Genomic DNA, 17465 nt, shown 5'->3' on the forward strand with positions numbered 1-17465 from the left:
CGTCTTCATTGAATGAACTGCTTTCTCAATATCTTGGTTCTTAGACAAAGTTTCAGCTGCTGCTCAATGTATTTAAATATTTGAATACTGCTCAATAATCACTGAAATATTAGACTTAGAATTATGCAGTGAACATACTTAAAGCTTTTCATAAAAACCACATGCCGCGAGACTGACTCGTCCTGAACTGTCGTAAGTCAATCAACAAAGAATGCCCCATCAAAATAAAAGTGCCCATGGTAGAGCTGTCAAAATAGAGCTTTCAAAATAAATGTACTAATACAGATAGAGATAAATACAGAACTACCTTTGCGTCACTAAGTGACCGCGTATCTTCTGAGACATGCGTTCTGTCATCACTTTCAGTAGCGCCTTCACACACAGTGGCGCTGTGCACAAACACTCTTGATCCGTATAGCTCTTGTTTTATTATATTGTGGTTTAGTAAATACTGCACTTGGAGTTACATTCAATGCATGATTTGTGCTATAGAACATAAATAAAGTTTGATTGATTGATTGATATCAAATCAAATCACATTTTATAGTGCATTTCTCACAAAAGTGACCCAATGCGCTTTACAGAGAGCAGCGAAAATGATCTTATTAAATGTAAGCGAGTAATTGTAAAAAACCTTTCCTATCTACCAATAACTGAAGGCAACTATCTTTCCCATAGAGTGATTCGTTACCCTTAAATATAATCCCAATTAGATATTAATCCTCAGTTATTCTTCACAACTGACCAAACCTCTCACTCATTGCGCGGCAGATTCAGACTGTATCATTGTTATTTTCACACACGACAAACATGTGACATGTTCCAGTTTTATTCTTATTCTATTTTATTCTTCAAAAAAAAAAAAAAAAAAAAAAAAAAAAAATCCGGTTTCAGACGGTTTTGATAAAAAACCGTTTCTATTTTTATAAACCGCGGTTTTCGGTTTAACCGAAAAACCGTCCATCCCTAGTGTCTGAGTGTGTGTCTGAGTGTGTGTCTGAGTGTGTGTCTGAGTGTGTGTCTGAGTGTGTGTCTGAGTGTGTTGTCTGAGTGTGTGTCTGAGTGTGTTGTCTGAGTGTGTGTCTGAGTGTGTGTCTGAGTGTGTTGTCTGAGTGTGTTGTCTGAGTGTGTGTCTGAGTGTGTGTCTGAGTGTGTGTCTGAGTGTGTGTCTGAGTGTGTTGTCTGAGTGTGTGTCTGAGTGTGTTGTCTGAGTGTGTGTCTGAGTGTGTGTCTGAGTGTGTTGTCTGAGTGTGTGTCTGAGTGTGTGTCTGAGTGTGTGTCTGAGTGTGTGTCTGAGTGTGTGTCTGAGTGTGTTGTCTGAGCTCAGAAGTTAACAGCTGTTGTTACTTTGATCTCTGATCTCCATTCCAGCCAGGTGTGTTTGTTCCTGAAGAGAGGAGCCAATCAGAAAGCAGCAGACATCGACGCCAAGACTCCGCTGTCCATGGCCGTGGAGGCCGCCAACGCTGACATCGTCACTCTGTAAGTGCTGCCTCTGTGCTGCCTCTGTTACCTATTTTGCTATTCTTCAACAAGTTAATATACAGTGCTGCTTGAAAGTATGTGAACCCCTTGTGCAATTATAGATTTTTGGGGGGTTTTGATTATGAAATGTTTATTTAATCAGAACCAGTCCTTCATCTGACATAACAGGTTTATCTTTACCAATTCTATATGTTGGTTTAGAGGGAATCATGCGTTTAGTACGAAAACTAAATAATAAAGAAATTAGTGCAGGTGCAAAAATAAGTGAACCTCTTCAGTCAATAGCTAGTGGCACCTCCATTAGCAGCGATAACTGAGATATACTGTATATATATATATATATACATATATATATATATATATATATATATATATATATATATATATATATACATATATACAGTATATATTTTTTTTTGTTATAGTATGATATAATATTATGGAATATAGTAAGCGTCACAACAAAAAAATACATAGTATAAAAAAGTATTAAGAGAAAAAAAGAACATAGTATAGTATGACATATTATATCTTTTTTTTTCTTCTTCTTTTTTCCCGTAGTATGATAATAATATATCATGCTATACTATATCATACTAAGGGGGAAAAAAAAGATAGTATAGTATGATATATTATCTTTTTTTTCACTTTATTATTTTTTTCTGTAGTATGATATATTATTATCATTAATCATGAATATCAAACAAATATTAAAGTAAAAAAAGAAAGAAAATGAGATAATATATCATACTATAAAAAAGGGGGAAAAAAACATATAGTATAGTATTATATATTTTGTTTATTTCCACTTACGTAATACAAAAGCAGTGAAATGTAAGGGCAACATGGACACATTTATAATATAGTATAGGGGACTGGTGTGTCAACTCTCTTTACCTAGGATAGAGAAACCTAGGATATAAAGAGAAACCCAGGATATAAAGAGAAACCTAGGATATAAAGGGAAACCTAGGATATAGAGAGAAACCTAGGATATAAAGAGAAACCTAGGACATAAAGAGAAAAAAATAACATACATACTATTTCTTTTTTTCTCCTTTATTGTAATACAAAAGCACATAGACATATTATAAATAACATAGGATATAAAGGAAAATGTTCTTTGTTCTTTTTTTGTGACACTTACTATACTACATCATACTACAACATACTATATATAGATATAGAATATATATAGATCGGAAAATAATAGGAAAAAAATGAAAAAAAGAATATAGTATACTATGTTATTTTTTTCATTTTTTTCACTTCATTATTTTTTTCCTTATTATGATAGTTTGATAATAATATATAATACTATACTATGTCATACTATCAAACTATCATAATAAGGAAAAAATATATAAAGTGAAAAAAAGGAAAAAAAGAACATAGTATATTATGTTCTTTTTTTCACTTTATATATGTTTCCCTTATTTTGATAGTTTGATAATAATATATCATACTATACTATATGATGATACTACATCATACTACAACATATTATACTATAGATCGGAAAATAATAGGAAAAGAATAATGAAGTGAAAAAAAAAAAAAAAGAAGAACATAGTATACTAATGTTACTAGTATGTTACTATACTAGTACCGAAGACAATCACAGCCATGCTGATATTCAGTTTAACAGCACGACCTCGAGTGTGATATTGCTTTTATACAACAGTTCTACAGCGTGATTTATTAGTTAACGGTAATAAGCGACAACAGATTATGATTTGTTTGTTTATTTAATCATAAAAATAAACAAACAATAGTTCCGCAACTGAACTTCAAATGGACGGTTGCCTAGTAACCTGAACACAAACATGTCGTCTAATTAACGGTCATTTAGTAGAACACCTGTGCGGCGGAGTGATACATATAGTTAAAAGTCCCAGTGCTGTTATACTGTAAAACAGCACTCATGGAATGCCTTTTGTCCAATCAAATGACTTGGTCGGAACTAACTGTTGTATACATTATTATCATACTATCATAATAAGGAAAAAAATTATGAAGTGAAAAAAAGGCTGTGATTGGTCCAGTCTCTAACACCCCCCCCTCTCTCTCTCTCCCCAGGCTGCGGCTGGCCAAGATGAACGAGGAGATGCGTGAGGCGGAGGGCCCCTACATGCAGTCAGGTCAATACTCCTCCAGCAGCCCCACAGAGATGCAGTACAGGAAGTGCATGCAGGAGTTTATCAGTCTGCAGCTGGACGACCCCTAGAGACTCTGCTCACACACACACACACACACACACACACACTCACACACACGCACACACACACACACACACACACACACACACACACACACACACACACACACACACACACACACACACACACACTCACACACTCACACACTCACACACACACACACACACACACACACACACACACACACTCACACTCACACTCACACACACAGCGCCCTCTAGAGGACAAGAGAAGAAGAAGAGACAAGAAAAAGAAAAAAGCCCTTTAACAGCAGAGGCCGAGAGCCCAGCACGCCCTTGTGTTCACAGACGTGTGTGTGTGTGTGTGTGTGTGTGTGTGTGTGTGTGAGCCAGGCCCAGCCAGCCAGGTGTCGGAGCTGAGCAGCACCCTGGGTTACAGAGGCGCGGGGGGGGTTCTTGTCTTTGTTTATGTGACCGGGTCAAAGCCATTAACCGTACAGCCAACTGTTTTGACTGCTGGCAGAACAACTGTGGGCCGGCCCCGGTGCCGAGGCTTTGAAGTCCGGGCCGCTGTTGTGTCTTCAGCGCCGTGGTTCTGTCAAACAACAGACGTCTGTCTCCTACGGGTCGCTACGTCTGCGGAGCGGCGCTTTGATCTGCTAGCGCGGTCGCTAACGCGGTCGCGACGGCTCACTCAATAGTCCCCTTCTATATCAGTTAAGCCATAAAGATAATCTGGCCTGGTACACATAGAGATAATCTGCCCCATTTTGGCCCGATTTCCCCCCCTTCCGACCAACGACAGCAAACGCCCGATTATCGGACGGCTCTAAAGATTATCCTACTCGATTATCCTGTGGTGTGAGGTGTGTTAAGAGTCCATTTCTCCCGGCAATCCGCTCGGAAAACGGTCGGGGCCGACGATCGTAAATATTAAACAATATTTGTTGTTCAATCCATGATTGTTTTATCTTCATGTGTGGGGTCTCTCTCAGATAAAAACATCAGTTAAGATTTAGAACATCTTTATGTGCGTACCAGGCTTTAGGCTTCTATTATCAGGCAATAATCAGGACTGTTGGATGACAGTGTTGACCACCAGACTGTTGAGTGGCTGGGGGGGCTGGGGTAGGGGGGTCTGGGGGGTCTCTGCCATACACACACAGGTGGGAGTAGGTCGGTCTTTAACTACCTGAGGGAATTAATTATGCACATTCCTGAAAAATGCTTATGCAAAAATGTCAAGATGTTGTTCTGCGCTTGTGTGTGGTTCCCTGGAGTCTGAACCTACGGGTTGTGTCGTTTATTTGTTTTCATGTCGTTTATTTGTCAGCCTGGGGACGTTTATTAACGTGTTCATTTTATTTATGCCTGAGGGGAAAAAAAACTATTTTAATTAAAAAAGATTGTATCTTTCTTTTTTAAGACAACAATTGAACCACGTGAACATAATAGTTGGCGTTCCGCTGCCGTAAGATGATGTTATTGTACATATTCATTTCTATATCATATTCAGTATTGGACAGAATATTCTGTAAAAGAGTTAAAGAACTGGATCATGTAATGTCCACTGTGTTTTCAGAAGCACACTTTGCACAAGGGTGTGTGCCTAACCATAAGGCCTCCTTGTTTCGTTTTTTTATTTTTTATTTTGTATTGTTGTGATATTTTATACACCGGATATTTTTAACAGTATTACCTTATTATCTTTGGTTTTTTAGTCTGCCTGGTAAACAGTACTGCCAGCTGTCTGTCTGAGGTGGATATTCAGGATTGTCAACTTGAGAATCCACTTCTTTGTCTTTGACTTTTCACAGCATGAACTGACTTGATTCCTTAGATGTTGCCTGACGTTTGGTTCTGATACGTTTGGTTCTGATGGGTTTTAGGTTCTGATGGGTTTTAGGTTCAGATCAAGGATATGAAGGTGGTCCATGGCACCACAGAGGGAGTGCAATAGTATAGAAGATTATACCACATGTATCCATGTACAGCATTTTACCACATACTAGTTATAGGCTATACTTACTTCAAATAATAATAGATAATAGAGCTTTAAAAAAAAGAGACGTAATAAGAATGTGAAAAGAACGAAGCTCACGAAGTTGTATTGTAGGTGAATGAAATAATAATGCAATGTATCCCTTATACCCCCCCCTACCCCCATATAGCCCTCTGCGCCCCAGGGCCTGATGGGTAATTTCAAGGACACTAAAGCACTTGTATTAGACGTCATTGTTCAGTTATGGTGATTCATGCTCATTCAAGTTCTTAGACGGCGCCTCCTAGGGCTGACAGGAAGTGACCTCACTGCTGAGGGCCGAAGATCAGCTGAACTAAAAGTTATTTCGGTCGATTATTCCTCCCCTTTAATAATACCAATGGGTATTGTATTTTATATGGTTGGAAAGCCTGATTAGTCACCTTTACAACGAGATACAACTTGTCAGGATCATGCATTCATGGAATGAGCAACACAGGTGACTAATCAGGCTTTCCAACGATATAACAATACAATACCAATTGGTATTATTAAAGGGGAGGAATAATCGACCGAAAAATAACGTTTCTGAACTTTTTTTTTTAGGAGTTTAGAACAACACAGAGCAATACCTCCATGTTCTCTGTCAGCCATGTACATCTGAGGAAAGCTGAGAGACAGATAATAATAATAATAATAATAATAACACCGCTGAGACCTGTGTTGTGACCAGCTGGCGTGTGTTAGCATACTGCAGATGTTCGGAGAGGAGAGTGGGTTTGGGTGATTGTCAGTGTAGCTCTGCGCTAGTTACATCTGGAGTGTTCATGTCTGGAGTGTTCATGTCTGGAGTGTTCATGTATGGAGGTTTGATAGGGGGGGTTAAAGAATAATCAGCGCAATACTTATTAAGGCCACAAGGGGGAGTGCTCTGTTCAGAAATATCCCCCCCACCTACAACCCACCCCGAGAGAGGTCGCCTAGATGACAAGTGTTTAGACGTGTGTTGACATCACTGTCTGCAGGCTGACATGACACCACCATGCTGCTCATGGACTGTAGGTTAGGTAGACATGTCCTTCATCTCACACCTGTTTGGTTTTTTCACACTTTTCACATTCAGTCAGTTAGGCAAATGTCTGGTCCCGTGAGTAGAAGGATAGTTGAACAATTTAACCTCCGTCATTCTTTAAATCAACTGTGACCGAAATGAGGTTTAATAACAGAAACACTAGTCGTGTGTGTGCGTGTGTGTGTGTGTGTGTGTGTGTGTGTGTGAGAGAGAGAGAGAGAGTGTGTGTGTCATCATCAGCCAATCAGTTAGGCTCAATGTAACCATAATGGCCGCCCTCCACTTCAGAGCAGCAATCAGCTGATCACAGAGCCATTAATCACCTCCCATTCAGCACCATTCATCTCCTGTGGAGGAGTGGGAAAGAGAGGCTCCCTTCATTCTGCAACACATTGTTCCACAATTAATGGAGCCTCTCTCTCACCTCCTCTTTCAGAGGCTCAAACTAGTGATGAATAGTTTGTGATTAATGACGTTCAGATGAACGTGTGCGGGGGGGGTTTACCACCACGTCTTAGGATCCCACGCCTCCCCCCCCCCCCTCCACCATTAAAATACTTTATGATGATTTATCCACTTCTTTCTGAAATGAAAGAACTTCATTTAAGTGTACGAAGGAGTTGAAGGAGTCCTGATTGAAGTGTAGAAACGAGGCGACGCTTGTCGAGCTGTTCTTCTTCAACCTGCAAACTGTTACTTATTTGCTCTGTCATTGCTTCTCTTTCTCTGTAACTTCACTTTTTGGTTGTGTACTACTGTCTCTCTGTCTCTCCTCCTCTCCTCCTCTCCTCCTCCCTGGACCTGTGCCTTTCTTCTTCTGTTGTCTTGTTTCTTGGGGGGTCTGAGTTCAGCACAGCTGTAATTTTGTACATAAATCTGCACTTTAAATACAATACAGTTGTTAACAAAAAACTAATCTCCTGCTGCCAGTGGTCTTTCTTCTTCTCCTTCTCCACCACGTCACATCTCAGTGTAACACGCAGGCCTCCTCCTCCTCCTCTCTGCCTTCACACGCAGACCTCCTCCTCCTCCTCTCTGCCTTCACACACAGGCCTCCTCCTCCTCTCTGCCTTCACACACAGACCTCCTCCTCCTCTCTGCCTTCACACACCGACCTCCTCCTCCTCCTCTCTGCCTTCACACACAGACCTCCTCCTCCTCCTCTCTGCCTTCACACACAGACCTCCTCCTCCTCCTCTCTGCCTTCACACGCAGACCTCCTCCTCCTCTCTGCCTTCACACGCAGACCTCCTCCTCCTCTCTGCCGTCACACACAGACCTCCTCCTCCTCTCTGCCTTCACACACAGACCTCCTCCTCCTCCTCTCTGCCTTCACACACAGACCTCCTCCTCCTCTCTGCCGTCACACACAGACCTCCTCCTCCTCTCTGCCTTCACACACAGACCTCCTCCTCCTCCTCTCTGCCTTCACACGCAGGCCTCCTCCTCCTCTCTGCCTTCACACACAGACCTCCTCCTCCTCCTCTCTGCCGTCACACACAGACCTCCTCCTCCTCCTCTCTGCCTTCACACACAGACCTCCTCCTCCTCCTCTCTGCCTTCACACGCAGACCTCCTCCTCCTCCTCTCTGCCTTCACACACAGACCTCCTCCTCCTCCTCTCTGCCTTCACACACAGACCTCCTCCTCCTCCTCTCTGCCTTCACACACAGACCTCCTCCTCCTCCTCTCTGCCTTCACACACAGACCTCCTCCTCCTCTCTGCCTTCACACACAGACCTCCTCCTCCTCTCTGCCTTCACACGCAGACCTCCTCCTCCTCCTCTCTGCCTTCACACGCAGACCTCCTCCTCCTCCTCTCTGCCTTCACACACAGACCTCCTCCTCCTCCTCTCTGCCTTCACACACAGACCTCCTCCTCCTCCTCTCTGCCTTCACACACAGACCTCCTCCTCCTCCTCTCTGCCTTCACACACAGACCTCCTCCTCCTCTCTGCCTTCACACACAGACCTCCTCCTCCTCCTCTCTGCCTTCACACACAGACCTCCTCCTCCTCTCTGCCTTCACACGCAGACCTCCTCCTCCTCCTCTCTGCCTTCACACGCAGACCTCCTCCTCCTCCTCTCTGCCTTCACACACAGACCTCCTCCTCCTCTCTGCCTTCACACACAGACCTCCTCCTCCTCCTCTCTGCCTTCACACGCAGACCTCCTCCTCCTCCTCTCTGCCTTCACACACAGACCTCCTCCTCCTCCTCTCTGCCTTCACACACAGACCTCCTCCTCCTCCTCTCTGCCTTCACACACAGACCTCCTCCTCGTCCTCTCTGCCTTCACACGCAGACCTCCTCCTCCTCCTCTCTGCCTTCACACGCAGACCTCCTCCTCCTCCTCTCTGCCTTCACACACAGACCTCCTCCTCCTCTCTGCCTTCACACACAGACCTCCTCCTCCTCCTCTGCCTTCACACACAGGCTCCTCCCCTCTGCCTTCACAGCTCCAAACATCCCGGCTACTGCATCTTTCTGTCTCTCCTCTTCTTCCTCCTCTTCCTCATGACATTTCTCTCTATCAAGCCAGTGAGACTTTAACCAGGTATGGCTACCTTACTTTTCTATATTTGATTCTCTTCTCTTTCGGTGTCAATCGTGTGTGCCTGTTGTGTTTCTCTTTCTGACAAGTTTGAGCGCCGTAAATCTCTGAGATACTGTAAATAGGTTTGGCGTTTTATGATTTAGCCACGACTTTGTTTTCTGCGTTGTTTCTGCGTCTGCCTGACTCCGTCCTCGTACCGTAACGAACGCGACTGTAAGACGTTTGTTTGTTTTCTTCCCTTGCAGGAGATGCAACCTACCAGGACATTTTCCAGGACTTTTCCCAGATGGCTTCAAACGACCCGGACAAGCTGATCCGCCACCAGCAGAGAGACGAGTGAGAGAGACGCCTGGACCAGGGGAGGGGAGGGGAGGCTGGGGGGGTCCTGGAGGTGGGTCCAGGGTGTCCCTGGTCTCTGCAGCAGTACAGGAGGCAGCGTGAGACCAGAACCACCCTGTCACTCATCATCTTCATCGATTTTTAGCGGCCTATGATTTTTACCCTAATGACATTTAAATAAACATGTAGGGCTACTGCCATTAGGGTCGGTAAGTCAGACACATGAGTTACTCTGTTGTTGTGGAATGTGTCACATTAGGCCCTCTCATGTCTCATGTCTCATGTCGGTGGTGCACTGGGGGCCTTCTGAGTGGATGTAAACAGAATCAACTCTACTCGTGTGTTTGTTAGTTCTGAACGCACACACGCCAGAAAGGCTGCTCATAAGTCATCATATTGTTTAGGTTGGCAGACCTCATGTACTTTTTTAAACAAGTGGGTAATTTATCTTTGTGCTATAGTTTTTTTTTTTTTTTTTTAAATCAACCCATTTCAATGTGGTGTTTTTTGCTATTGGTCCATAAGCACCCGTTGCAGGTTTTGGCTGGCTATGCAAGTGTGTTGTCATGGCAGCGGTCAGTTAGTTATTATTCAGAAACACACGAGATCTCTTTTGAAAGTGTAGGAAGGCCTATGCAGTATATGTTATTATTATGTTTCAATATCAGATATGAAGGTTAATGGTCTAGTTAGCATGTCGTCATTTTACTTATTTGCACAAATTATTTGTGTCTTTAGTCACCGGTGATGTTTACCAGTTGTGATGGTGAGACCGAGGTGAGCCAGTGTACAGTAGGGGGGTCACAGTTCCTAAAATGTTGAAAGAAAATGTTTAGTTGTGTTTTTTTGTTTAGTTTTGTTCCACCAGACTAGGGGGGTATTCCATCAACATCGCTAAAGGAAAATCCAGGTTTAGTCTGATAAGTTATCAAAAATAAGCCAGGATTTTCCTTTAGCGACGTTGATGGAATACCCCCCAGGTCTCTGGTGAGGGGGGGGGGGGGGCAGCAGGTTATTGAAGGTTTTCATTGTTGTTATGGGGGGCAACTTGCATTGCATTGCATTGTGGGCATACGATAATTGGTGCGTTATTGACAGTTAAAGGAAAATAATATAATTGCATATGTCCAGGCCTCTAAGTACATCAGTTATAATCGGTTGCTGGCGTGCAAGTTGCCTTGTACCTGGTTTCTGACGTGCCTAAAATTGTAAAGTCTCATTTTAGTTTTTTCTGCCTCCTGTTCGCTGGATGGCAAACACATGTGCAACTCTACACATGTGCAACTCTACACATGTGCAACTCTACACATGTGCAACTCTACACATGTGCAACTCTACACATGTGCAACTCTACAAGTCAACCTTTGTTTCTATGGCAGCACACAGGACAAGCTACACTAACCAGCAAGGATACACACTCCTCAACTACCTGGATTGCAATTACAATATGGAAAAAAATCATACTTAAATACAACATGGGATACAGATATTGTACATTTTGTACAGATGCTTTTGAAATATGCCTGAGAATTTAAATATAAAGTAGTGGTACTTGAATCATTAAATAAGCTCGTGTAAATGCTGTCTTTATAATCTGTATTCAGGTGTGATCATCACGTCTCTCTACAACAGTTATTTGTATTATGATCCATGTCATGTTTAAAGGACTATTTACATCCAGTACACTTACTGTAAATCAACGGACTGGAGATTATTACTTTTCTGAATGTTGAACCGTTAGTTTTGCTTTATGTTATGATTTTATAAACCAATTATCCGTCTGTCTGCGTGTGTGTTCATTACCAGGATGGTCGTACGAATTAACTCTTGATCTCACTTGAAAATCTTATTCACAAAATCTTAATTCTGTGCTTCCTAAATGTCCCGTGCTCGTGTGCTCGTGTCATCCCTGGAGCAGAGATCATATCAGCTCGTTCCCAGAAGTCTCGCCCACTCTTCCTCGCAGCGCCGCTTACCTCCTGAGTGATGGATGTCGTTGGGAGTCGAGCAACCTTAACACAACCCAAACACTGATGTCATGTAGAAGACTCTCTCCTCCTGCTTACGGATCTCCTCAGACACGCAGCATACTGCCTGGACGAGTCATCCTCTCCACTAATAATCTTGTTTATTTCTGCGGAGGTTAAAAATGAAAAGCATGCAGCACCTCTCCCTCCTATGAGCTACGAGCATCTCTGTTTAATACTGGAGGTGTTTAGTCTGCCGGGAAGCATTGTCCGGGAATAGGTGTAATTAGAAGAGCCAAACATGCTGGTGTATTATAGCAACAAAACAAACGTTTCACATGGATCAAAGTTGTTTAGAAAGTGTCCTTCGGATCGTGAGAACAAGTGCAATTAGTTATTGTATTAATCTACAGCAGCTGTTGTTGCACATAGCTGGAATATGATACGTGAAGAGGAGGATGGCAATTATGACAATATGCAAATCACATTTAGGAAAAAGACCATCATATAAACAAACGTTACATTTCTCAAGAGTGATTTATAGAATTATGAGAATTACAAAACTGAGAATTTTTTGTTCTTTTTCTAAGTGACTAGCTAGTTTCTTCAGATCTCACAGTGAAAGTACGCCGTGCATCTGTCTGTACAGATGTTATCGCCTGAAGCTCAGACAGACACAGAGGTCATAAAAGCCCAGCAGACCAGGACCAGCCAGGACCCAGCAGACTGGGCCTGCCTGTCCGCCTGGACCCGACTCCTTCTGGGAAGTCTGCGGTCGGTGGCTCCCTGCGGAGAGGCGGAGGGCCGCGGCGGGGGATGTTTCCCTTCCATAAAACACAACTGAGAAGAGGCCAGGCTCCATTAACGTCAGTCACCCAGCCGCCGCGGCCAGGGGTCTCCCCGCTCCACCGACCCTGCCAGGGACTACATCTATCTGGGTACGGTGGAGGAGGAGGAGGAGAAGAAGGAGGAGGAGGAGGAGGGGGGGGGGGACTACATCTATCTGGGTACGGTGAAGGAGGAGGAGGAGGGGGAGGAGAAGAAGGAGGAGGAGGAGGGGAGACTACATCTATCTGGGTACGGTGGAGGAGGAGGAGGGGGGGGTGGGACTACATCTATCTGGGTACGAGGAGGAGGTGGGGGGGGGGACTACATCTATCTGGGTACGAGGAGGAGGAGGGGGGACTACATCTATCTGGGTACGAGGAGGAGGAGGAGGAGGAGGAGGGACTACATCTATCTGGGGAGGAGGAGGAGGAGGGGGGACTACATCTATCTGGGTACGAGGAGGAGGAGGAGGGACTACATCTATCTGGGGAGGAGGAGGAGGAGGAGGGACTACATCTATCTGGGTACGGTGGAGGAGGAGGGGGACTACATCTATCTGGGTACGAGGAGGAGGAGGAGGAGGGACTACATCTATCTGGGTACGAGGAGGAGGGGGGGGACTACATCTATCTGGGTACGAGGAGGAGGAGGAGGGGGGGGACTACATCTATCTGGGTACGAGGAGGAGGAGGAGGAGGGGGACTACATCTATCTGGGTACGAGGAGGAGGAGGAGGAGGGGGGGACTACATCTATCTGGGTACGAGGAGGAGGAGGAGGAGGGGGGGACTACATCTATCTGGGTACGAGGAGGAGGAGGAGGAGGAGGAGGGGGGGGACTACATCTATCTGGGTACGAGGAGGAGGGGGGGGACTACATCTATCTGGGTACGAGGAGGAGGAGGGGGGGGACTACATCTATCTGGGTACGGTGGAGGAGGAGGAGGGGGGCTTGGTGGTAGTTCTTTTTACAATAAAACATCTACACTGACGGCGCAGAAGGGTTCTGTTACTGTGGGTGAAAAATGGACGTTTGAAAAAAAAAATTTGGCTGGCTCACAGACTTATTAAAATATCGAAAATGCTTTAAAAATGTGTTTGGGATTTTCAGAGATAGACGGTAAAGATAATGTCCACAGTTTGTCACTTTGTCCACTGGTTTTCTTATTATCTCTCGTTCTATCTGGGTAAATCGGACGAGGGCTTTTGTGGTAGGCCTACTAATATTTGTATAATTATTTTTTTACAATAAAACAACACTGATATTATCGTTACTGTTGAGCGCTGACCTGGAAGTCCTGAATATTTGGGGAGGTTCAAAAAGGTTCTGCTATGTAAGTCGATCAACACAGGACATTCACACATAATTACCTACGCCTGCCTTGCTATTTTAAGGCCCGGTTTCACAGAAAAGGCTTAAACCTAGTACAAGATTAAATCACACTTGCAATGGAAAATTAAGGATCTCCATTGGTCCAAGGACTTTTTTTTTTTACGAATTAGTCTTAATCTGCGTCCATGAAACCAGCCCTTAACGTACGACCGGAACGATGCACTATTTTAAACCACCAGGGCTGTGTGATATATGGAGCAGAGAACATCCTCTCCTGCCAGCTCTGTCAACAGACAAGATAATTACCTCAGATACACTGGCACCAGAGGCTGAGGCTGCACAGAGACAATGGGCTTTGGACAGGATACAACTGTTCTGTCTCCCTCTCTCTGTCTGATGCATCTACCTCAGATCAGCCTCATTAGCAACAGCCCCTCTCTTCTCCTCCTCCTCACCTCTAACCCACAAGAGCTCAGCCCAGCAGACGGCTCGTGTGTTGACTGTGGAGGAATGGCTGGCTATGGGGTTTCATATTTTGGAGCAGGCTCGTGTCAGGGAACCCAAACAGCCCTGCCTGTGTTTTCTAAATGCTGATGATGAATGGGGCGACAGGATGAATAGACGCAGTGTTACCGTCCATTCTTTCACACACCGCAAGCCGCCCATCCGACCACCACACTCACTGACAAAAGGAGGGGGAGGGAGGGAGGGCCGGCCTGTAGCGTACTGTACTGAGCTGTCCTGTCCATCCCCTCCACCTCTTCTCACTTGCTTCTTCATTCTCCAGTCGTGGTGTTTATGTCTCCAGCCTCGGTTCCCAGAATGGGTCGGGCCGGCGTTCGTAGGAGACTCTTTTTTTTACGAGAGGGGGCCAGTGTTGCCAGATGGGCAATCGACAATTTCCAGTCCAACCACGGACGGTCTAAAAAAACAGCCCCAAAAGTAGCCCGATTGGAAGGAAAACCGGCCCAATCTGGCAACCCTGGAGAGAGCTCCTCCCCGGAGGCCCGTCCTCCACAGCCCGGTGAGCAGCCAGCGGTCGGCCGTTCCAACGGGACGCTCCGGCTAGGAAAAACGAGACCAGGCGATAGGTCTGGCCTCCAGCTGTTCAGAGGACCCCAGGACACCCTCCCTCCCTCCCTGCCTCCTTCCCTCCCTCCCTCCCTCCCTCCCTCCCTGCCAGGAATGGGGGAACCCGGGGCTGGAGAGTGACGGCTATCGACACATCCTCCTCCTCCTCTGGATCGACCGGTATCCGCCAGGAAACTTGAATGGAAGTGGTCGTATCACAGCCAGGAGGTTCCATACTACCTCTTTTAGGGGCTTTCACACCGCCAAGGGACCGTTCCGGTTCGCGTTCACGAACCGGCCGGCTGGCTACGTTCAGGCCGAAAATAAATTGGTTCGGACTCGCCTGAAAAGTTGGTTCGCAACGGGGAAAAAAACAGAAAATAGTGGTTCTCAAGCAGGAATCAAAACAGTCACGTCGTCACTGTGGGTGTGTCATATTCTAGGCTGCAAAGACTATCAAGAAGGAAGGAGACAAAGGAGACAGCACCAAGGTTCGGAGGTTCTGGAACGGGAACGGTTCCGCGGCGGTGTGAAAGCCCTATTTGTGAGGTATTAGAATTCACATTTAGAGCTTCGCACTTCTGGGGAGTCACCAGTGCTCAAACTGCTGAGCGGTGCCTTGTAGTCAAGTAGATGTGTAGATAGAGGTGTCCTGTAGTCAAGGCCTGTCAGTACTCTGGCTCCACAGCCATGGTTGGGTCCAGGGTTCAGAAGATGACATAACCCTGCAGACAGACAATGCTTTACCTCAGATATCTTATCTGAGCCCTACTAAGGCGCCAGCTATGCAATCGCAGGGTCCCCGGTTCAATTCCGGCCACCGACATATCCTGCATGTCATCCCTCATCCCTCCTCTTTCTCTCTCTCACACATCCTTCCTGTCAATCTCTACTGTCTCTATCCCAATAAAAGCAGAAATGACCCTAACCCTAAAAAGATATTTATAATTCGTGGTCATGGGGCAGACGACTGGAAAGTCGTAAGTAACTAGTCAGTCCTGAGGGAGCAGGGAACCTCCACTCTGGGTTGAATATTTCTCTTCATTACAGACACACAAGTCATCCATCTTCTAATCCACCACAAAGAGCACTGAACTCTTAAAAAATCAACCCTACTAGTTTGTTGTAGCAGCCAACGATGACGTGAGACTGTGTTATGAACATCAGAGGGCGGTTGATAAGGACGGGGTGGCTTCCATCCCCCTTCGTGTGAAGAACATCAGCTGGTTCTTTTTAATAGAAGTGGCTTGTGACGCATACAAACATACAAACAAACAAACAAACGAACAGACAGACCGCTGTCTCCATGTTCTTCTGAACGACGCTAGCCCCTCGATGGGAGGTCCGGCGACCAGCGCACTCTGCCCTCAGCAACAGGAAATGTATGAGGTACCCGCCACGTCAGCCAAGATCCACAACATCCCTCCACAACATCCCTCTCTCCCTCTCTCTCCATCCCTCCCTCCCTCCCTCCCTCCCTCCATCCCTCCAGTTAAAATCTGGAGCCTCGTAGAAGAGTCAAAACAGTCTGTCCTGTCCGGGCAGCACGTCACTCGATGGCCCATAAGTCAAGCGGACATGCTCGGGCCGTGACCCCGCCTCCTCCGTACACACAGACCAACCCCCCCTCCATCCCTCCCTCTCCGATGACCAGGCGGTGGGTCTGCTTCTGCTTGTTTGGCTAAATAACAAGTGTGCCGTTGACCCGCGGTGGTTCTTTCATCAACGCTTTACTCACCAGTACGGCAACAGACGGTGACGATACAGCCGACAACGCCAAAGGTATGTGCGGTGCCAACTAACTAACTCACTCGCCCCCCCCCTCCCCTCCCTCCCTCCATCATCTCTATGGCTCCTCGGCGTACGTTTTAATTCGTTCGTTCATCGGTTTGTTGACAGACAGACACTGAAGGCGCCGGTCTACTGGCCGGCCATAACGGCTCCCCAAGGGTCACGCCCCCCCCCCCCCCCCCCCCCGGCCTCTCGTTGGACGCCTCTCGCTTCGCCTTGTACGGTCTCACGCGTTCTCTCAGCCCCCCCATGGAGATCTGGCCTACGACAGATTTCGGGTTCTTCGACACTTCTAAAGAAGAAGAAGAACGAGAAGTAAAGAACACCGCGGCCCCTCGTTTTTTGTTCTGAACGCTGACTGATGCTGCCCAAGATACTGGGAGAAGAAGAAGAAACAAGAAACAAGGCCGTGTTTTTAGAAGCGGTTATGGGTTAACCACGAAGGTCGACAGTTTTAGTGACGGGGGAATGATGCGTGTACTGTTTAGTATCTTCTTTTTACTGTTCAATACAATAATCTCTGTAGTTTAGTCGGTGGGTTAGCGGTTAGCCGAGCCAAAGGGGCGCAGATGAGGAGGAAGTATGACGCCAGATGACCGTACAGACAACACGACTGTCGAGACGGAGGTGAAGCGATCTGAGTTACGATCTGGTTCTTCCAGGAATAGGGACATCATTTTCCACACTTTTTTTTCTTTTACAAAAAAATGGTCGTATCCCACCCGCATGGTAGAGGCGGCGTACGGGAAGTGGCGGGCGGCGGGCCTCATCTTCCTCTGGAAACAGGGAGGAGAGACGGAGGGGAGGAGGAGGAGAGGCCTGTGACTAAACATTTCCTCCTGTCAGTTTGGGAATGCGGGGTTA

At 45.8% G+C, this 17465-nt stretch overlaps 1 protein-coding gene across 1 annotated transcript in view; it reads left to right on the forward strand.

Moving 5' to 3' along the window:
- The window catches only part of LOC308171114 (arf-GAP with coiled-coil, ANK repeat and PH domain-containing protein 2-like), a 65841-nt gene extending 56218 nt beyond the window's left edge, over positions 1 to 9623 (forward strand). The window contains exons 23-25 of the mRNA XM_080545985.1: positions 1372 to 1482; positions 3565 to 3626; positions 9519 to 9623. Coding sequence (XP_080402111.1) covers positions 1372 to 1482; positions 3565 to 3626; positions 9519 to 9613 — 268 coding nt within the window. The 3' untranslated portion in view covers positions 9614 to 9623. The remainder of the gene's footprint in view (positions 1 to 1371; positions 1483 to 3564; positions 3627 to 9518) is intronic.
- The last annotated feature ends 7842 nt before the right edge of the window (positions 9624 to 17465 follow it).

Source organism: Nansenia antarctica, assembly GCF_963989245.1.
Source record: "Nansenia antarctica genome assembly, chromosome: 1".
In the NCBI taxonomy this organism is placed as follows: domain Eukaryota; kingdom Metazoa; phylum Chordata; class Actinopteri; order Argentiniformes; family Microstomatidae; genus Nansenia; species Nansenia antarctica.